We start from the raw sequence: 22,823 nt of genomic DNA on the forward strand, positions 1-22,823 counted from the left end.
GTCCAACCCCCTGCTCAAAGCAGGACCAAACCCAACTAAATCATCCCAGCCAGGGCTTTGTCAAGCCTGACCTTAAAAACCTCTAAGGAAGGAGATTCCACCACCTCCCTAGGTAACCCATTCCAGTTCTTCACCACCCTACTAGTGAAAAAGGTTTTCCTAATATCCAACCTAAACCTCCCCCTCTGCAACTTGAGACCATTACTCCTTGTTCTGTCATCTTCTACCACTGAGAACAGTCTAGATCCATCCTCTTTGGAACCCCCTTTCAGGTAGTTGAAAGCAGCTATCAAATCCCCCCTCATTCTTCTCTTCTGCAGGCTAAACAATCCCAGTTCCCTCAGCCTCTCCTCATAAGTCATGTGTTCCAGCCCCCTAATCATTTTTGTTGCCCTCCGCTGGACTCTCTCCAATTTATCCACATCCTTCATGAAATGTCCTGGCTTCTCCAAACAAGGTATTTTTCTCTCTGATTTGTATGTCACTCCATGACATCATCTCAGCAATAGCTTTGGCTTTCAGACAGTCATTTGAAAACATGATAAAATATCATTGTGCAACATGACAATCAATGTCTTGTAAGAACTGTCCTCAAAAAGCATTTCCACTATTTAGCTTCATGGAAGAACATGGGGCATTTGCAGAGCACAGAGGCCAGCAACAGAGACGACAGAAAGTCACTGAGGACTTGGTACAGAAAGCAGAACTATTTGCCGACTGTACATATGGTGCGTCTGGCACAAGAGTAGGAGAGATGACAGTGGCTGGGCAGGGGAGGGCCTGTGTCAGGGCTTGGGTATAGTAAAACAAAAATAAGATTCTGACGCAGTTGGAGATCTGATCTATCTTATCAGACTGAGGGGCATAATCTGTGTGAGCCAGGGAAACAGCCCAGCAGCAATCTCTCTAGCCCCCAGTACTATCAGCTTGGGGTCTGCACTCTGCTTCCAACTGAACAGCTCGTGGAAATATAGCACCAGCATGTGCGGTGTCATCTGACATCAGGTCAGGATTTGGGAATGCCAGCAAACTCCGTGTGTGCCTGGCTGGTCCAAGAACTCACCTGCCTCATTCGGGTCGTCGTTGTCCCCGTCCTCCTCATCACTATTGCACTGAAACACACACCCGTTACCACATTGCTCAGCCGGTGAACACTCCTAGCTCATTTCATGCCAGAGTAGCCCCTCCCCTTATAACATTATTATCTGGCATACATAGGCGCCGACTTCTGCTCTTGCCGGTGGGTGCTCGACCCCATTCTGCCCCCAGCCCTGCCCCAACTCCACCCTTCCATGAGGCCCCACCCCTCCCACCCCTATTCCAACCACTTCCTCAAAGTCCCCGCCCCAACTCCGCCCCCTCCCTGCCCCTATTCTGACTCTTTCCCCAAATCCCTGCCCCGGCCCCGCCTCTTCCCCACCTCCTCCCCTGAGCACGCCACGTTCCCGCTCCACCCCCTCCCTCCCGGAGTGGCCAAACAGCTGTTTGGTGGCAGCCAGTCAGGAAGTGCTGGGAGGTAGGTGACGAAGCAGGGATGCAGCGCTCAGGGGAGGAGGTGGTGGGAGGAGGGGAGCTTGGCTACCGGTGGGTGCAGAGCACCCACTAATTTTTCCCCATGGGTGCTCCAGCCCTGGAGCTCCCACGCAGTCGGCGCCTGTGCTGGTATTACTAGATTGATTAACACTATTGTGGGGGGGCACAGCTGGGATCAGGACTACACAGCACTGTAGCTACATGCTGCTGGGTTCAGCTCATTAGCCAAAGCTGCCCAGGGAACAACGAGACAGGCTGTAGGAAAAAGAGCCTTGGGGCCACCTCCTATTCTCTCGGGGCTGATTGGAGGATGGCTAAGAAGGAGCAGTAAGATCCCCATCACTGCAGTGCGACTGTCCAGCGCAAGTGAAGCCATGTGTAACACTCCCCGCCCCATGACTTTTGAGCCCAAATCTCATTTTCAGAAGTGACATGGGCACTTTGGGCCAAATTCTCTCAGCACTGCAGCACCCTGCCACCCAGCCGAACTCTCAGCCCTGAGCGAGGTACCCACAGGGTGAGTAGGGGATTCTCAGCAGTCAGCATACTGAGCAGGGAGCTGCCTACGCAAACAAGCAATGAAATGCTGAGACTAGGGCCAGGGCTGAGGGGCCGGATCCACACAAGTACTGCAATATTTAATTCCCATTGATCTTGCGGCTGTCATGCCAATAAGGGACAAAGGAAGTGACAGACCATTACCTGGTTGTTCATTTCCTTTAAGGACTCATAGTACTTAGACCACCAATCCAGTTCTTCCAACTCTGGCTTTTCCTCCACAAACTCATCGTCTTTCTTTATGAGTTTATTGATAGGAATTTTCTTCAGAGGAGCCTAAGAACACACAGCAAAGGGCTGAGAATCAGGAAAGGGCCAAGCATGGGTTTCTGTGAGTCAGATATAGTGGACTGTATTGGTGCCTCATATTAGAGAGGCTTTGTCCCGCACCACCCCAGGGGCTCAGCTTTCACAAAGGCCACACCACATGGCTACCTGTGGCTCAGGTTTTGTGCATTTCTACCAAAGCAGCACTATTCCCACCAGAAAGACAACCCAAGGTGTTAGCTATGCCCGAGCTCCTGGCTCTCTCGGCAAGTGCAGGAGGACAGCAAACAGGCAGGAGCAATGCGGAAAGGATTCCATTCCAGCAGGTACACCTGCCTTACATGAGAGCCCTCCGGGTGCTACGCAGGCTGACCATGGACAAAGGCGATCTCCACATGCAGGACAGAGGATTAGACCTTTCTAGGACAGGCCCTTTACAGATGTACCATTCATTCCCCAGTGTACTCTTTCACATTAACAGTCAATCAACAAAACCTTCCCTTCAGACACCAGCTAAGGCTGCTAAGTGAAAGTGATGCTCTTCCCGATCACGTCATTTGCAAACACAACCCCCAAGTCACGAGGAGGTGGCTAGCTAAAGAGCACCTTGGGCCAGGCTCTCTGGCCTGCTCCGTCCTTAGTGCTGTGGGGATGGCATTCAGCCCTAACTCCCTTCCTGGGGACACATCTAGCATCAGGGAGTCCCCAGCAGCCTCTGACCCACAACTGTGCTCTAGCTATTCCCAGCTGGCAGGTGGCCACTGTGGACTGTTGTCAGCAGATGGAAGCTAGAGCAGCCTCCAGGCTGGTCTAACCTGCTCCTTGATTGAGACGGGGCACAGAATCAGGAAGGCAGAGCCAGTGCTCCGACAGCAGCCTATAGCCAATGATTTTAGTTCATTATTAATTTATTGTGTGGTTATGATTAACTAACATGTTATGTTATATATAATCATTGTATGCTAAATAGAGTTAAGTTGTAGGATTATAGAAGTATAAGATTGATCAGTATGTAGAGGGAATAATCACGCATTAGGTAACTAAGAAAGTAGGGTTGAAATGCAAGGCCTGCAGGCTGAGGCCTGCAAGCTTTTAGCTTAGCTATTTCAGGCCTTGGAGCTAACAAATGCTGATGTAAGTAAGTGACTGAAGACTAACCCGATGCCCTAAGATTAGGGGGAAAGAGATACCAAGTGACAATATTGCAAAAAATTAGCCAGAAGATTAATTTTAAATCATAAAAATGCTGTAAAGTCACATCTGTCTTCAACATATGCCTTAACCACAGGCTATCGGTTGTGCATCAATGCTAATGAGAATAAAGAGAGCCTACAAAACCTGTAGAAATCGAGGTCCCTTAAGTTTCTAGGGGATATCAGACCAATAAGGAAAAAAGAGGGTTGACACTTTTGTGGACATGCACAGAATGTAGGTATACACAGAATCACATTATAAAACGAGGGTGCCCAGAGCAGGAAAATTGAGCTCCCTATGGGAAATTCCATCAGGAACCAGCCCTCTACTGATGATCAATCCATGAGAGACCCATCAGTCCCTAACATTATTGTTAAGGATGTGAGTATAACTTGTGCATAGATCTGTATAGAATTCCTATATGCTTGGGTATTCATAATTTTAATTGTAACTTGAATAAAACTTGTCAAACAGACTAGACCTTGTATGTGTGAATGTCTGTGTGGCCATTACCCTTGGTCTTTATGTGTTCCTAGAGACTCTAGATCTGAAGCAAGTAGCAGAGGTAGCTTTCACTCTGTTAAGTTTGAAACTGTAGCCACCAGAGCCGAGCCCACGGTGCTGTAACACCACATTACAAAATTCACTTAAAATAAAAAGCTATAAGTCCCTCAGCTGAGTACAGCAGCAAATACAGCCCATTGTTGTTAACAAGTATAAAGAAACGCCAATTTGCTCACAACAGAACAACCTTGACTCATACACTATCTGCTTCTCAGTGGTCTATAATCACTGAGTGGGAGCTTGTCAGAAGAGAAGGTGAAGACCATGGAGACGATCGACATTAGAAGAAGGGATAGGAAAACAGAAGAGGCTGACAACAAGGAAGAGCAGAAAGGAAGTGCGTCTGGAACCATTTAGCCTAGGAACCCTTCAGCAGGGACAAGGAGAAACTGCAGGCCAAGAGCAGGCCAGGGATGGTCAGGAGCCTAACCAGTGAGAAAGCAGCAAAGCACTAAGGGGAACTGCCAGAAAGAAGAGGAGCAGATTCTGCTGACATTTACTGCAACGCAAGGTCATCTGTCACCCGACTAAAGAGAACAAGTGGGTGTGACCCTAACAGCATCCCAATGCAAAAGGGGAAGGGGCTCTCTGGTATCTGGGAGTGAGTTTCAGCTGACCGTTATTGCGTGGTGCATGTACGGAGGACAAATGCAAACTGACAATCATATTGGAAATCATGTTATCGAAGTGTGTCTGCCAGGCAGGGCAGAAGTCACTGCACCCTAGACAAAGGAATGTGGTTCCTTCACTTTGAAGATACTTCCAAGGTACATCAAGAGACAATGACCATCAAGCCAACAAGGGGAGGAAATAACCACTCAGCATCACGTCAGGGGGAGGGGATTTCAGGAACAGATCAGTTTGCATTTTAGAAAACACCAACAAAGGAAGAAGCCAGCACAGAACTTCCTTCATCACCCGAATGCATGTTGCCTTCCTCACAGCTTGAATGATCTTTGCTGTGGGGGCAACCTTCAGCAGAATCCATTTCAGAGGTTCAATGGGCTATAAAAGAGAGGGGCAAAGAACCCCAAAAGCCAAGGAACGAGCACTCGGAGGAGATCCTGAGCAGAGGAGTGAGAAGGTGGTTTGGTTAGGAAACTATGATGAACAAAGGCTGTAGCTTGTTCTTAGCCTCTGGAAAGTGTTTTTCACTTTTATTTGCATGTGACCATTTTAGCTCTATCCTTTATACTTGAACTCAATTAAAATCCCATCTCCTTTTGTTAATAACCTTGCTTTACTTTTAATCTAAACCAGCCCAGTGCTGTGTTTGAATTGAAGTGATAGTTAATTCCACTTAAAGTGATAAGCTGTGCAGTTCCTCTCTTTAGAGGAGCAAAAAAACCTTATTATTCCTCTGAATGATCCAAAAAGGGACTTTGCAGAGGAGGAGGTTACTTACCTGTAACTAGAGGTTCTTCGAGTGATGGTCCTTATCTGTATTCCACTGTGAGTTACACATGTGCATCATGCACCTGGAGCCATAATGTTTAGACCAGGGGTGGGCAAACTTTTTGGTCTGAGGGCTACACTGGGTTTTGGAAATTGTATGGAGGACTGGTTAGGGGAGGCTGTGCCTCCTCAAATAGCCAGGTGTAGCCCAACCCCTGCCCCCTAGAATATCAGGGTTGGAAGGGACCTCAGGAGATCATCTAGTCCAACCCCCTGCTCAAAGCAGGACCAATCCCCAGACAGATTTTTGCCCCAGATCCCTAAACGGCCCCCTCAAGGATTGAACTCATAACCCTAGATTTAGTAGACCAATGCTCAAACCACTGAGCTATCCCTCCTCCCAAATAAATTTAAATATATGGAGATATACCTATCTCATAGAGCTGGAAGGGACCCTGAAAGGTCATTGAGTCCAGCCCCCTGCCTTCACTAGCAGGGCCCTATCCACCACCCCCTAATGGCCCCCCCGGGAGCCCTGCCCCATCCACACACCCCCATTCCCTGTCTCTGGAACCTCCACTCCTGACTGCCCCCCGCTGTTCCATCCAACCCCTCCTCTCATTCCTGACTGCCCCTCCAAGACCCCACCCCATACAACCACCCCTTCTCCCTGTCCCCTGACCGCCCCTGGAACCCCTGCCCCTGACTTCCCCCCGCCGCAACCCCCCCTCCTTACTGACTGCCCCCCGGAACCCCTGTCCCCATTGAACCCCCTGTCTCCCGCCCTCTGACTGCCCCGACCCCTATCCACACCCCACCCCTGACCACACCCCCAAACTCCCCTTCTCTCTATCCAATCTCCCCCATTCCCTGCCCCCTTACCACGCTGCCTGGAGCATCGGTGGCTGGCGGCGCTACAGCCGCATCACCTGGCTGGAGCCAGCCACATCACCGCACAGCTCAGAGCACCAGGTCAGGCCAGGCGCTGCAGCTGCCCTAGGAGTTCGCAGGCCCACCGCCCAGAGCATTGCACTGGTGGCACAGTGAGCTGAGGCTGTGGGGGAGGTGGAACAGCAGGAGAGGGACCGGGGGCTAGCCTCCCGGGCCAGGAGCTCAGGGGCCGGGCAGGAGGGTCCTGCGGGCCGGATGTGGCCCACAGGCCATAGTTTGCCCACCTCTGGTTTAGACAGTAGTGTCCATTGTTCCGAGCATGTGCCCTGGCTCACCTAGTGCTTCAACTGAGATGATAAAGGGTGGGGTGGACCAACCACCTCTTCAGTTCCTTCTCATCCACAAATCAGAAGGAGAAGGAGGGTGGGACTGGAATACAGATAGGGGCCACACATCTCAAAGAACCTCCAGTTACAGGTGAGTAAGCTCCTCTTCTTCTTCAAGTGCTGGCCCCTATTGTATTGCACTGTGGGTGACTCATAAGCAGTACCTAAGAAGGAGGTGGGTGCAAAGATGAGGACAATGGAGAACCACTGTGCCAGAGGAGACATCAGCAACTGAGTCCTATACCAGAGTGTAATGTGTTGCAAATAGGTGGATGGAACTCCACGTGGCAGCTTTACAGATGTCTAAAAGAGCTGCGTCCTGGAGAGCTGCTATGGTTGTTGCTTGTGCTTTCTTGGAGTGAGTGCGGGGGGAGGGAGGTTCGAGGGCTGATAGCGGAGTAGAATGCAGCCGGATATCCATTTAGAAAGTCTTTGGCTGGAGATGGCATCTCCTCTGACTCTCTCTGCTATCGCAATAAACAGGCTAGGGGACTTTCGGATTGGTCTTGTTCTCTGCAGGTAAAAGGCCAAAGCTCATCACACATCGAGGGTATAGAGTCTGTCTTCATCTCCAGATGCATGCAGCTTCAGGAAGAATACAGGCAAGTGAATGGATTGATTAAGGTGAAACGCTGAAACTACTTTAGGGATAAATTTGGGGTGTAGGTATAAGAAAACTTTATCTTTGCAGAACACAGGGAATGGAGGGTCTGCCATCATGGCTCTGAGTTCACCAACCCTTCTTGCCAAAGCCACTACACAAGGAAGGTGACTTTCATGGATAAAAGGGATATGGAGCAAGTGGCTGAGGCTTGAATAGGGGCTTGTTAGAACTGAGAGAACAAGATTCAGGTCCCACTGGGCTGTGATCTTTGGAGAAGACAGAAAGGTTCATAGGAGGCTTTTCCAGAGTCGATTGATTAGTGGCTGTGCGAAAACAGAGTGGCCCTTAATAGGAGGATGGAAAGCACTGATGGCTGCTAGGTGGACTCCTAGAGAGCTGATGGATAGACCTGATGTCTTTAAAGACAGGATATAGTCTAAGATGAGGGGAATGTCTGCAGTGTCTGGTGAACCCACCTCTTCACTGTGTCCATGAAGAAAAGCATGTCCATTTAGCCAGGTAACATTTTCACTAGAGTCCTTTTTGCTATTAGAGAGGATGTCCTGCTCACTGAGGAACATGCATGTTCTAGAGATGATGCCCCTCCAAATACCATGCCCTGAGGTGGAGCAGTTGTGGATCAGGGTGTTTGATTGTGCAGTTGCACTGGGTCAGGAGCTCAGGGAATGTTGGAATAGTAATCAGTGGGTGAGCTGACATGCACAGGAGGTTGGAGAACTAGATCTGTCTCGGGGAGAAGGGGTCAATCAGGATTAGCGTCACCCTGTCTTGTCAGATCTTGTGCAGCACCCATGGTAGGAGTTGTAGCAGGAAGAAAGCAGATTGAGCTGGCCCTACCAGGAGAAAAGGAGAGCATTGCCCTGGGAGTGATAACCTAAGGCTCCTCTGGAGCAGTATGTAGTGCACTTGGTGTTAGTCTGAGAAGCGAATGGATCTCTGGCTGGGGTTTCTCATTGTGTGAAAATGTCACGTTGCACCCTACCATGGAGCTCCCACTCCTGATCGATCACAATGGGTCTGCTGAGGGAGTCTGTGAGAACATTCTGTTTCTCAGGAAGGTAGGCTGTGGATAGGGTGATCTGACTGCTGATGCACCAGTTCCTGAGATTGACTGCTTCTGTGCACAGGGAGGCAGATTTTGCTCCCCCTTGCTTGTTGCTTCAGAATACAGTTGTAGTGTTGTCTGACGTTATCAGGACATGGTGAAAGCGGATGAGTGAAAGAAAGAATTTGCATGCATTTCTTACTACCTGAAGTCAAGGCCGGTGAGGGAGGCATGGGAAAGCGGGATCTTTCAACCTTTTGCTTTTTATGTGGTGGTTCATATGGTCTCTGATGATAAAAGTCTTGAGACCTATACCAGAGATCAAAGGGTGGCTCTAGAGTCCTTTAGGGTATGTAGAGAATCATCTGTCTTCTCACTGAAAAGATGTAATTCATTGAAGGGGAGGTCCTCAGGGATGTTATGGACCTCACTGGGGAATCTGGAGGAATGCATATGACATGACAATGGCTATAGCCATGGCCCACAGGAAGTATCAGACGAATCAGCTGAAGACTGGAGAGCAATTCTGGCTATTAGTTTACCTTCCTCATAAGAGCTTGGAAATGGGCCCAGTCCTGCTATAGAAAACCATTGATGAATTCCTCAAATTTAGCATAGTTAAAGAAGTCTTATTTAGCCAATAGGGCTTGATAACTGGCTATCCAGAATTGTAAACTAGAGCCAGAGGAAACCTTCCTTCCTGGTAGGTCTAAGCCTTCCCCCTCTTCAGCTGTTCGCATAGATCAAAGATGTTGCTGCTTGGATCTCTCTGAAGCAGCCTGACTACCAGCAAATTGGGAGCTGGGTGTGAGAATTGAAATTCTGAGCCCTTAGCTGGCACATAATAGTGTCTCTCCACACCTTTGGGGGTAGGAGCACAGGTGGTGAGGGTATGCTGCACGGTCTTAGTATGGCCTCATTGACTGGCAGGGCAATTCTCATAGGTGCCAAGGCATGGAGGATATCCAAAAGCTTGTGCTGAGAGTCTTGGATTTCCTCTAGTGGGATCTAAAGTTCTCTGGCAACTCTGTGAAGCAGGTCGTGAGATTGTTTAAAGTCATCCTGGGGGTGAGGAGATGCTGAGGTCACTGCTTCGTCTGGCTATGATGATGTAAATCTAGTTGGTTCCAGTGGAACTGCCAGAATCGGAGCACAGTATTTCTCCTGACATCAGATCTGGGGGCAAGTTCAGTGGTTCTCCTGGAGAGGAAGCAGGTGGTGACTCCCTGTTGGAGAGGATGGACTCTGAAGGAGAGTACTGGTCCCATGGTCTCCAATATGGCCAGTAGGGGGGATAAAAGGATGGTCGTAGAGTCCCCATGGTATGGGATACCAATGGCTCCTGGGGCACATTGCTCCCAGGATCATGCAGGTCTCCTGGGAAAAGGATAGAAGTGGTACAGGAGAGGTGGTTCTTCCAGTGGATCTGAATCTCCTGAGGGAGAAAATGTGGGTTCAGGCTCCAGTGGTGGAACTGTCAGTGCCACTGGAGAGGCATATGCTGTGTATGAAGGGGCAATAAGCTCTGCACTGCAGGGGGGTCTCTCAGAGGAGATATGAGGTCCCTGGAGACTGAAGGTCCTGATGGAGAGGGGGATTCTGGATCTGGGAGAGCAAAAACATCTGGTGGCGCAGCCACAGATCTGGATCTCCCAGGTGTCAGAGAGACTCTTTCTGTTTGGGCCATTGGTGCCAAAGATGGTATCCAGTGGTGGTCGGTCCTCACCGGTGCTGGAGAGTCATGGATCTTGTGAGAGCCAGTGACAGTGATACCAATGGAGCCCAGTTTGGAGCCAGTGGAGCCCAATGCTTCTGGGCTTTCTTCTCATGCCTAAGGGATTTAGGATGTACTAAGTCCTCACGGGCAGAACTGGTGGATGGAGTATCTGATTTTTTGAAAGGGAAGACTTAGAAGAAGACTTGGTCCCATGCTTATGGGAGTGCTTCCGAATGTCCTGACTAGGCTCTGCCATGGGGTCTGTAGGGATGGATTCTCCAGCACTGAAGTTGGACTTTGTAGCAGGAGGAGCACTCCTTGCTGATTCAGGCCGATGTACCGGGGGGAGGAGGGTTCCCTGGGTCTGGGTCTGATTGGGGTCTCAAGGCCATGAGATATTTACAGAGGCAAAGTGCCCACCCTTCTCGGGTACAGTTGGGGAAGGACTGATAGATACTGCGCCAAGCTGCGATGTGAACTTCTCCCAGGCAGTAGAGGCAGTGTTGATAGTTGTCTCTGACCGAGAAAGATTGTGGGCAGGAGACACAGAGTTTGAACCCTAGAGTTCTGGACATAATCTGATACCCCCTGGGATACAAGGGGCGGGGGAGCCCCTTAATCTATTCTAAAAGTACTAAAGGTACTAAAAACTATTAAAACTGCTAATCTATAAATTATCTAAGAAAAAATGGCTACCTACCTTTCATAACTGTTGTTCTTTGAGACGTGTGGCTCATGTCCATTCCAAGTAGGTGTGCACGTGCTGCGTGCACAGTCGTCAGAAGATATTTCCTCTGGCAGTACCTGTCAGATCAGCTGTGGAGCCCCCTGGAGTGGCGCCTTCATGGCGGTGTATATAGGTCCCTGCCAACCCACCGCCTCTTCAGTTCCTTCTTGCCGGATACTCTGACAGAGGGAAGGCAGGTGGGCTTGGAATGGACGTGAGCAACACATCTTGAAGAACAACTGTTATGAAAGGTAGGTAACCATTTTTTCTTCTTCGAGAGATTGCTCATGTTGATTCCAAGTAGGTGACTTCCAAGCAGTTCCCTAGAGGAGGGGTCAGAGTTCACTGAATTACAGACTGTAGCATGGCTCTATCAAACGCGGCATCGTCTCTAGCCTGCTGAGTTATGGTGTAGTGCAACGTAAAGGTGTGAACAGATGACCATGTCATCACCCTGCAGATGTCCTGGATAGGGACCTGCACCAGGAACATGGCAGATGAAGCTTGCACTCTTATGGAGCGTGCTGTTAATGCTGGGGCTGGTATCTTTGCTAGGTCATAGCACACCCTGATACAGGCCGTGATCCGTGAAGAGATCCTTTGGGATGAGACAGGGAGACCTTTCATTCGCTGAGCAATGACCATGCCGGGTGCGGTCGTAACTGCACTTTGTCCTTATAAAGCACGGTATAAGGGAGTTCAGATGTCAGAGCCTTGAGCTCAGACACCCTCCTGGCTAACATGATAGCCACTAGGAACACCACCTTCCAAGAAAGGTAAAGTAGAGAGCAAGTTGCCAGGGGCTCGAAGGGAGGGCCCATCAGCCTGGAGAGCACCAGGTTAAAATCTCATGGGGGAATCGGCAGCCTACTTGCGGGTTCAGCCTGCCCAGCCCTTTGAGGAAGCAGCCAACCATGGGGTTAGCGAATACTGAACGGCCAGCTGAGCCAGGATGGAAAGCTGAAATCGCAGCCAGGTGCACCTTGATTGACGACACCGCCAGACCCTACTGTTTTAGGTGAAGTAAATAGTCCAGGATGAAGGGAATGGATGACTGCAATGGAGGAGTGCTCTTCTGTAGAGACCAAATCGAAAACCTCTTCCACTTAGCCAGATAAATGGCCCAAGTGGAGGACTTCCTACAGCCAGGGAGAACCTTCCTAACTGAGTCTGAGCATTCAGGATGTAACGGGTTTCGCCATGGAGTTTCCATGCTGTGAGGTGGAGAGACTCCAGGTTGGGGTGCTGGAGGCGGCCGTAGTACTGCATGATCAAGTCTGGGACCAGGGGCAGGGCTATAGGTGTGTCCACAGACAGGTCTAACAGTGTGGTGAACCAGTGCTGATGGGGCCACACTAGTGCTGTTAAGATTATTAATGCTCCCTCTCTTTGGACCTTGAGGAGGACTTCGTGGATGAGCAGGAAAGGCACCCCTTCCAAGGGAGGAGAAAGGCATCCGCGAGCAAGCCTGGGCTGTGATTCAGGAAGGAGCAGAATTGCTGACACTTCCTGTTGCTTCGTGTTGTGAACAGGTCTATCTGGGGAGAGCCCCACCTTAGGAAAATGTTGATCGTGACATCCGGGTGGAAAGACCACTTCTGGCCGTGAAAAGACCTGCTGAGGTGATCAGCCAGTTCATTCTGTGAGCCCAGAAGATAAGATGCCTCCAAGTGTATCGAGTGGGCGATGCAGAAGTCCTGCAGGGCTTCCTGACACAGGGGAGACGAGCGAGTACCACCTTGTCTGTTTATATAGAACATTGCTGTGGTATTGTCTGTCAATACCGATACACACTGCACGCAGGTCCCTGACTTTGATGTGTAGCAAAAGTTCTGCCTGGGACCATAGACCTTGAGTCCTGAGTCTGCCTAGGTGCGCTCCCCATCCCATCGCTGACGCATCTGTGACTAGTGACTAGTGACAGCAAGGGCTGGAGAAAGGTATTCCCACACACACTGTTTGTGGGTTGAACCACCACTGGAGGGACTCGATGACCTGAGGAGTGATTGTGACCAGTCTGTCTAGGTGGTCTCGGTTTGGCCTGTACACTCAAGCTAGCCACGCCTGAAGGGGAGGGAGCCACAGCCTGGCATGCTGTACCACGTACGTGCAAGTCGCCATGTAACCGAGCAGTTTTAGGCAATTTCTCGCCATCGTGGTGGGGAATCTTCTGAGATCCTCTATGATGGCACTCATGGCGAGGAACCGGGATTCCGGGAGGAATGCTCTGGCCTGACTGGAGTCCAGGAGGGCTCTGATGAACGCTATCCTTTGAGTGGGAGTTACAGTCGACTTCACCACATTCAGGATGAGGCAGTGCCAGAGGAACTTCGTCTGCACCAGGCTCACGTGGTCCTCCACTTAGGTCTGAGATTCGCCCTTGATCAGCCAGTTGTCTAGGTACAGGCATACCTGCACCTGCCGCTTCCGTAGGAAGGCTGCCACACCCACCATGCATTTGCTGAACACCCAAGGGGTCGCCGAGAGGCCGAAGGGAAGGACCGTGAACTGATAGTGAACGTTGCTGACCACAAATCAGAGGAACCATCTGTGGGACGGAGTTTTGGACACATGAAAGTACGCATCCTCCAAGTCAAGGGCGGCGTACCAGTCCCGCAGATCCAGGGAGGAAATGATGGAAGCCAGAGACCATGTGGAATTTCAACTTCTTTATTAATCTGTTGAGGTTTCACAGGTCTAAAATAGGCCTGAGACCACCCTTCGCCTTGAGGATTAGGAAATATCAGGATTAGAACCCCCTACCCCTGAACTCCAGAGGGACCGCCTCTACCGCCCCAAGTTGTAGGAGCATTTGCACCTTCTGCACTAGAAGTTGCTCATGAGAAGGGTCCCTGAAGAGGGACGGGGATGATGGGTGGGAAGGCAGGAGAGAATATCCCAATTCTACTGTGCTCAAGACCCATCGGACTGAGGTTATTTCAACCCAGGCACGGTAGAAATGGGATAGATGATTCACAAAGGGAGGAGAAGGATCTGGGATTTGAACTAGTGTGTCGCCTCCGGGCACACCTTCAAAAGTTTGGTTTAGAGGCTAAGGGCTGCTTTGCTGTGCCCTGACCCTGACTAGAAGAGGACTGAGAGGGCCTCCTCCTGTTACTCCTGCCCTGCTTCCTGTTATAGTCCTGCCTGGGAGGAGCCAAGTAGAAGTGAGAAGCAGGTTGTGGCTTGAAGGGTTTTCTCTGGGGGGGCTGGCATATGAAGCCCAAGGAACTTCAGGCTGTGGAGCCTAGTGTCTGTTTGCTCTGAAAAGAGTCCTGGACAGTCAAAAGGCAAGTCCTGGATGGTGTTTTGGACTTCATGCAGGAATCCCGAGACTTGAAGCCAAGAGCTGCATCTCGTGGCTATCGCAGTTGGCATAGTCCGAGTTGCTGAGTCTGCTGAGTCCAAGGCGGCCTGTAGGGAGGTCCTCGCGACTACCTTGCCCTCCTCTAAGACAGCCGCAAATTCAGAGCAGGAGTCCACTGGCAGCTGTTCCTGGAACTTAGACAATGTGTTCAAGGAATTGTAGCTATAGCGGCTCAGGATCGATTTCTGGTTGGATATGTGAGGCTGGAGTCCCCCAGTAGAATTCACCTTCCTACCAAAGAGATCCTGCTTCTTTGCCTCTTTGGACGTAGGTGTCGGCCCCAGTTCTCCCTGTCTTTCTTTTTGGTTGGCTGCCTCTACCACCAGAGTACTAGGTTAATGGTGGGTAAACAAGTGCTCATACCCCTTGGATGGCACAAAATATTTCTTTTCTACCCCTTTCTCCGTGAAGGGAACAGAGGCGGGTGTTTGTCACAGCACCTTAGTGGTGTTCTGGATAGTTTTAATAAGGGTCAGAGCCCCCTCAAAGGGCCCTCAGGGACCAGAATGTCCTGCATGGGATCAGTCTCATCAACCTGCATGTCTAGGTTCTGAGCCATCCTCCTGACCAGCTCCTGGTGTGCCCTGGTGTCCATTGCAGGCAGTGTGGTGGAGGTACCCACCAGAGCCTCATCCAGGGAGGGTGAGGACGATTCCCATAGGGGCAATGGGTCCTCCTGCTCCTCTGGTTTGTGGGGATCCCCCTGCATTGAGACACCTTGTGTGCTGCCAGGTCCCGCAGCATTCTCGGTGCCAACCTGTGTGCCCATTGGTGCCTGCCTGCCCTCGCAGAGGTTCCCAGGCTACCGAAGTCAATGATGGAGGGACCCAAGCCTCTGAAGCCACCGACACGGATCTGGACCCCAGCCCTTGGGTTTGGTGGTAGGCCCCTGGGGTCCAGAAGGGCCGAGACCACAACATCACGGGTAGTGGCTGCCCTTCTTCTTGCCTTGAGCGGTGCCGGGAAAGGTTCCGGCTCCGCCTAGAGGCATACGACTCCGCCTCCGAGTCCGATGAATACTCCAACCTCAGCAACCAGGGCGGTGCAGACAAAGACCGTGCCGGAGAGTGTTGCCGAGGTGAGGGCGAGAGTTGCCACATCATTGTTAACTTGCCTCTTGAGGGCAAAGTGCCTCTCTGTGGTGCCGGTGCCGGGGACTGCACCATCATCGCTATGAGGTCCCTAGCCTCCTCAAAGGTGTCCGGTATAGAAGGTCTATGTCCTCCTCCCTACACTCCTGCTCCATTACTGGGAAGTCCACGAGAACCGGACTCGACAGACCTCCCTGGGAGGCTGGAGTCAACGGTGTTGGCAGAGTCAGAGCCGGGTGTCCTGATGTGGGACACGCCCCACTGGTGCCTGCTCGCTCCACTACTTAAGTGGGAAAGCGCCCTCTGTCCGTCTTCTTCTTCTTGTGTGGCATCGGCAAAAGGAAGCAGTGACAGGCACTTGCACCGGAACAGGTCTTCAGCACTGGGGAAGTCCCTGGAGCCCTTCTGCTGGGGGTCCCTGGAGCCCGAGTCCTTTCTTGGTGCCATGGCCTCCCTTACCAAGGCCAGTGCGCTCCGCACCAAAGTGCCGGGTTTGGGGTTGGACGTCACCTGGGCTGGCTGGGGACAAAGGGCTGACTCCATAAGGAGCAGTTTCAGCCTGATGTCCCTCTCTTTTTTGGTCCTTGGTCTCAAGTCTTTGCAGTTTTTGCACTTGTCCAGTTGATGTGCCTCTCCCAGGCACCCCAGACAGGAGTCATGTGGGTCTCCCTTTGGCATAGGCTTCAGGCAGGACCTGCACAGCTTGAAACCCTGAGACCAAGACTTGCCCCAGTCCCCGGGAGGAGAAACGAGATGGGTGGGAGACTCCCAACTGAAACTTATCTAAACTAACTATACTATTTACATTAACTATAAAATTTTAACTATTTACAGGTAACACTGAATGAAAGTCCACTACGGGATTGCTTGCTGTTTGCAAGAGAGAAGCTGCTTCAATGACCATCACTGGCAGTAAGAAAGAATTGAAGAGGCAGTGGGTCGGCAGGAACCTATATACACTGCCATGAAGGAGCCACTCCACAGTCGATCCAATGGATACTGCTAGGGGAAAAACCTTCCGATGACTGTGCACACGGTGCACACACACTTACTTGGAATCAACATGAGTAATCATTTGAAGAAGAATTAATAAAATGATTTACAACTGTTTATTTAGAATGACATCAGAGATGAGGACACTGGAAGTTCCAACCCAGACCATGCGGTGCTGAGAAGGAACTGAAGAGGGGTTGTGTCACTGCCTGTCCTGGAACCCTGAATGCTTTAAAATGCTCCATTTATCACCTCAGTTGGAAGCACAAGGCGAGCCTGGGTGCATGCATGGACCACAGACATTATTCTGGAGGCATGCTGCGCATGCAGAACCCACAGTGGAATACAATAGGAACCATTACTCTAAGAACAACATGTGGTTTGGGGAAAATTCAGGTCAGGGGGAGTAGGGGTCACCTTGCCAGGTGTAACCAAGGCTTGTGGTGGCCAGAGTGTGGCCGTGGTGTAGCAAGCACGCTGCTGGAGTCAGAGCTCCTGGTCCAGGATGACTTGTCACACCGATAGTCAAAGAATGCTTGTATGCTGGCTGGGAGCATCCAAACAAGGGAGCTACAGCAGCCGAGCATTTTAAGGAATTCAGGGTTCCAGGACAGGCAGGGACACAACCCCTCACTGATCTGGATTGCTACCTCCATGCTATCGCACAAAGGTCTAGGAAAATCCAGCCCACTGGAAGTGAGATGCCCTAGAAGTGATTCCAAATACTGTGATCAAAAGTCTCGACGAGGTTAGAAATTCTACAGTGTTTACAGGGATGTTGTCATTACTGAAACAAGATTGTGAAAATCAGGAAATGCAATGGCAAAGTTGTCCAAACACCCTTAACTCTGACCCTGTGCTCTTGTTCACTAGGGGGCAGCAACTGAGTCACATCAGAGAGTTACAAATATTTGGAAGGGCCAGTCAGGGGGCTTGTCTAAAGTGGGAAAAGCCATCTAGTTAGAACAAAGGTTAACTAACTGGTAACCCGCAATCAGCTAACACAATTTGACACACAAGTCTCATCTACACAGTCTGACGCATTGTGTTAGTCAAGGTGTGTTCTAACAAGATGCGTTCTCCCAGCTGAGCCAAGCCCAAGATGCATCTTGAAGGGTGGACGTGGCAGAATGGAGGATACACGTCAGTGCAGTTTTTGTTGAAATAAAGGGGGGTCTGTGTTTGGGGTCCTAGGGCCAAGTATGAAGGGGATTTCTACAGTATGGTAGTTGATGACATTTTCAGTACAAAGCAGGGCCAAAATCCCTTGTCTGTAAAGCACCTTGTTTACTTTGGGCGCTCTATAAATAACAATGTAACTCCAATCCTGACGTCATTCCAGTAGTTCCAGTTTGGTAGTCCAGGCACCCTGGTTTGTATTGGAATGTGACAGAGGTCATGGTGCCGCATGGCTGTAAGAGATGGAGCAGGGAGACTGCTGGTGGAGAGGCAGAAGGTGGCTATTCAGATGGGTCAGAGCAAAAGCTGTTTGTGGAATCCCAACTATGAATTTCCTGACTTCAATGCATTGCTTTTTCAGCCTGAATCTTGGCACTGAATTTCTAGGTTTTCCAACAGCTTTTGTTTTATTCTAATTAAATCCTCCCAATGGCATTGTTTTGACATACTGATAAGCTTGTGAAAAGTTATTTATGTCTTAACTAGATATGGGCCAGAGCTGTACAATTCTGATTGGGATCCGATTTCAGGTTGCAAACCCCCGCCGCTCCTCGCACCTGAATGTAGAGGGGTTTGGCATCTCTAATATGACATGTAGGAACATGGTGTAGATTCTCTTCTGATACAGAAACTATACTCTGCAAGAATTATTGGTGTGATGGGAAGTGAAATATGTGAGTCAGTGAAAATCACATTTTCAAATAAAACACTCCACAGTGGAGTATTTAGCCTGCTTGATGAAATTGAGTTCAGCTATGGGAGCCCGTGACCTGCCGGATTCAGACTGGTGATGGTGATGGAGTTTAGAGCTTCCACAGGCTGCATCTTCCGAGTCAATTCTTATAACACGCAGGGAAGCTCGGAAACTCTGCTGGAACCTGACTGAGTGCTCAGATGTATACAAATCTATCAGAAATTATTCTGAAATGTTGCACCCATGCTTGTCTGCAGTAACTCTCATCCAGGGCAACTGAATGACCAGCTCAGATGTTTCCAGGCTTAGCCATTAATGAGATGGCATTTACGACTTTATAAACACTAGAAGAATTTTTCAGAAAGTGAAATACAACTAATTTTTTGCACGTCTCATATCCCAGAAACCCCTCATCGGATTAACCTCAACATCTCCTCCCTACGTATTCTCTCTCTACAGTGCGGACAAGTGCCATTTCACGCAGAAACAACAGTCGGGGGGGTGAGGAAATTAGAGGGGCAGTCAGTCAAAATCAGGCTTATACCAAAAAGTGAATTATGCTGCCATATGATCTGCTAGGCGGCACTGAAACAGGGAAGGTGACTGTCACTTCTGAACTGGTACTATTCTTGGGTACAACCTAGGGATAGGATCCAAGTCAAAGCCAGAGAGGGTATTCAGGCAAGCAGCAGCTCCATTCAAAGAGTAACGTGAAGGTTATTGTCAACATGACACCGCACTCACCTTCACCAGATTCAGGGGGTTGGCTTTGCTGCCCATGTCGCTAGCGGTCAGGCCAATGTTGATCACCGTCTGGGAGATGTTGGGTCGAGCAGAGGCTTTCCGTGCTGAATGAGAAAGATGGAGACTATGTATTCCAACAGGAAGATCATTCATTCATTGTCGAATCTTCCAGGGTCTCATTACCAATTACAAATGGCCGCTGAGCCAAGGGCACAGACGTACCTTTCAGGTGCACCTCAGTGCAAGGGACGCCATTCCTGTAATCCCCAAGTTACCTACATTACCCCCACCCACTCTCAGTCTGAAATCTGACACCAGAAAGGCGTCGTTGAGAAGCTGCAGGAGTCATTCTCACAACAGGGTGGCATTCTGCTGCCTTTCGCATTCTCTGGGCGCTCATCACACTGTGTCCCACAGTTGGATCCTGGGAATGAGAGGTCTGGCCCAGAAACTCTTAGCGAATATCTGCCAACAGAGGTCTGCTCTGGGTCCTAAACCCCACCCACAGCTCTCACACACAGGATGGCAAATGGGAAAAGGCGTTCTGGACACTTCGCTGGCCGTGAGCCAGAGGCAGCCAAGCGAGGAGATAAAGCCTGCCCCGGACAACTCAGATGGCAGGCTTAGGTCAATGCAGAGGAACAGAGACCCTGCCATATGATTGGGTCACTCCTCTGAACAGAGCAGGAACTTGCCTGCAGAGATGCCATTACTGAGGGGGATTTTCTAGCCTGTGCTATGCAGGTCAGGCTAGACAATCACAATGGTTTGTGCAGCCTTGACTCCACTGCTGCATGCCAGCATTACCTTCCAGCATTACCTTCCACCGTGTTACCCTGCGTGACCCTACCCCCAAGGGCCAGCATTATCTCCCACCGCACCATGTTACCCTGCGTGACCCTGCCCCCACGGGCCGGCATTACCTTCCATCACACCATGTTACCCTGTGTGACCCTGCCCCCATGGGCCGGCATTACCCCCCACCGCACCATGTTATCCTGCGCGAACCTGCCCCCACGGGCCTGCGTTATCCCGCACCGCACCGTGTTACCCTGCGTGACCCTGCCCCCACGGGCCTGCATTACCCCAACTGCACCGTGTTACCCTGTGTGACCCTGTCCCCACGGGCCTGCATAACACCCCCTCCCTCCCTGCACTGTGTCACCCTGCGTGACCCTGTCCCCAAGGGCCTGCATACCCACCCCCTGCACCGTATCACCCTGCATGACCCTGCCCCCACGGCCTGCATTACTCCCCACCCCATGCTGTACTTCATCCCCAGTAGGCTGCGTGGGACTGGTTTTTCTGAATACCTCTCGTTTCAATAGCTTCCATGTTGTGTGTGTGCCTGGGAGATGCAGGAGAGCACAGGAAGAAGCCTCTCTGCTTCACACCACAATATGTTCCCTAGCCCCAAAGGGGACTTCGCTGAGCCCCACCACAGGTTAATGGCCTTGTCTGAGGGGGTGAGGCATTACCCCTGCAGGAATTCAGTCAGCAGCCCCTTCAGGCCAGCACCACAGAGAGTCCACAGCCTCACAGCAAGACACTGGAGACCATCAGACCTGCCCTGCCTGGGTTAGCCAAGGGGTGTCTAATCACACCTCTGCTGCACTGCCCCGGCGAGTTGAGGGACAATGGGGACATGCCAGCCTTGCAGAAAACGCAGGACAGTCCCTCTCCTCCCCGCAGCACTTGGCAGTGCACAAAGCCCCATGCCCAGGGGTGGCTCTATGTTTTTTGCCGCCCCAAGCACGGCAGGCAGGCAGCTTTCGGTGGCATGCCTGCGGGAGGTCCGCCGGTGCCGCGCCATCAGCGTCCCCACTGCCAAATTGCCGCCGAAGCCGCAGGACCGGCGGACTGCCTGCAAGCACGCCACTGAAAGCTGCCTGCCTGCCGCCCTCACAGCAACCAGCAGGCCTGCCCCCCGCGGCTTGCCGCCCCAGGCAGGCGCTTGCTGCGCTGGTGCCTGGAGCTGCCCCTGCCCGTGCCACCCTGCCATGTGAGGGTTCAGAGCACAGTTCAAACCAGGAAACTCACCTTTGGGCGGATTTTCTGGCCCCTCCTCTAGCTCCTCCAGCTCTTTGGGAGAGAATTTCATGATATGGGACACCACGTGGGTCCCCACCAGCACGGTGCGCCCAAAAGCTCGCTGCTCCACCACAAAGATGCTTAGGGGTGGGTGCAGGTACACTTGCTCTGGGAGATCCTGCAAAAGAGCCTCTCACACTGTCACCAGGGCTGCAGGGGAGGGTCCTGCAGACAGCTCAGAGCCTGGCTTATAGCTCACCCATGTGTCCAGGTGGCAGATAAGGGCTGCGCTCCAAGCAGCTGCACCCGGGTGAGCCCCTAGCATAGCGGCCCTGATGCTCCCTATGCAGGTAGATCCTGACAGCGCCAGTCAGTGCTGGGACCCAGCACCTCAGTTCTGAACTAGAGCCCTGCTCATGCCTGGCCAGCAGGCAGCCCCTGATGCTGGCTGAATGGATTCATGCCATGGAGCGTTCTTTCCCATCAGCAGCTGGTCTTTAATGGGCCCCAGTTCCCCGGCGGGAGAACCCAGCTGGGGCTGAACTCAGTCTGCAGGTATGTGCCCATTCTCCAGAAACACGGGCCTTGGAAACTCTGCCTCTCTCCTGCTCGCTAAGCCTCTGCCCCCACCCCCACTCGCTCTGGGAGTCAGCATTGCAGCCCAGGCCCTGGCAGTGAGCACTGCTCCCTGCTTACCACGTTGATGTATTTGACCAATTCGTTGAAGTTGGGGTTCTCTTTGAATGACACGATCACTTCTGATTCCACTTTCTTCCCGGCACATTCGATGATCACCTGGGGCTGATCTACCTCAAACAGGTTCACCCGCTTCAAGTCTCGCAGGCCCCAGAACAGGATCTAAACAGCAGGAGCCAAGCGCGTCAGCTGCTCTAGGCACTCAGCACTCTTCACACACGCCTTCCCAGCCGCCAATCCCTCACCCCCAAAAGGGACAATCACCCCCAATCCACCCACCTAATCCCAGTGCTCATCTCACCACACCCTGTCCAGCTGCCAGACTGTCCCTCATCCCCACAGGTAACCAGCATCACCACCAGCTCCTCGCCCCATTGCTAACCCTTCCCACGTCCCTGGCACTCGGACCCCTCTTTCCAACACAGGAGGAGTGAGGGCTGCTCCTCACCCACCCAGATGCTCCCAGGAGAAAAACACTAGAAACGTCATCAACAACAAATGAATGTGCTGGAGTGGAGGTGGGCAGGCTCAGCAGAGCACTTTGGGGGCAGGGGAGAGAGAGCCGACGCGCTGTCTCGCAGCCAGGCTCCTCTGTTCAGTCTGATCGGGAGCTAATCAAACAGCATGGGGCACTTCCCATGTGAGATGCTGGATGTAATGGGGGCTCGTGACCCAACGCACTCCTGTATACACACCCTACACACCACTGTGATTGTCTTTGTACAAAATACACCTTGTGAGATAGCATTTGAAAACTAATACACCTCTACCTCGATAGAACACTGTCCTTGGGAGCCGAAAAATCTTACTGCGTTATAGGTGAAACTGTGTTATATTGAACTTGCTTTGATACGTCAGAGTGCACAGCCTCCCCCCCCCCCCCCCGCCCCGGAGCATTGCTTTACCGCGTTATATCCGAATTCATGTTATATTGGGTGGCGTTATATCGAGGTAGCAGTGTAACTCTCTCGTCAGTAATAAACTGGTGACACGCATATAGCAACATGACATGTCAAGTTAAAGTTGTGACTAACATGCGTTCAGCAGACAAGCCTGGGGAGGGGCTAACAAGTTTCTTGAAGACAAAGGACAAGCTGACACCTCTAGCCAGGTGTCGTCAAAGTTG

General features: G+C 51.3%; 1 protein-coding gene across 3 annotated transcripts in view; it reads right to left on the reverse strand.

Annotated features, from left to right (window-relative positions):
• LOC120381247 (fer-1-like protein 4) overlaps window positions 1-22,823 on the reverse strand; it is a 119,285-nt gene that overhangs the window by 30,931 nt on the left and 65,531 nt on the right. For all 3 annotated transcript variants that reach the window (XM_039499416.1, XM_039499415.1, XM_039499417.1), the window contains 5 exons: window positions 21,698-21,859; window positions 21,011-21,179; window positions 18,971-19,074; window positions 2,236-2,367; window positions 1,064-1,112 (listed from right to left, as the gene is read on the reverse strand). In XM_039499416.1, the coding sequence (XP_039355350.1) occupies window positions 1,064-1,112; window positions 2,236-2,367; window positions 18,971-19,074; window positions 21,011-21,179; window positions 21,698-21,859 (616 nt within the window). The remainder of the gene's footprint in view (window positions 1-1,063; window positions 1,113-2,235; window positions 2,368-18,970; window positions 19,075-21,010; window positions 21,180-21,697; window positions 21,860-22,823) is intronic.

This window comes from Mauremys reevesii, linkage group 13 (genome assembly GCF_016161935.1).
Source record: "Mauremys reevesii isolate NIE-2019 linkage group 13, ASM1616193v1, whole genome shotgun sequence".
NCBI classification, from domain to species: domain Eukaryota; kingdom Metazoa; phylum Chordata; order Testudines; family Geoemydidae; genus Mauremys; species Mauremys reevesii.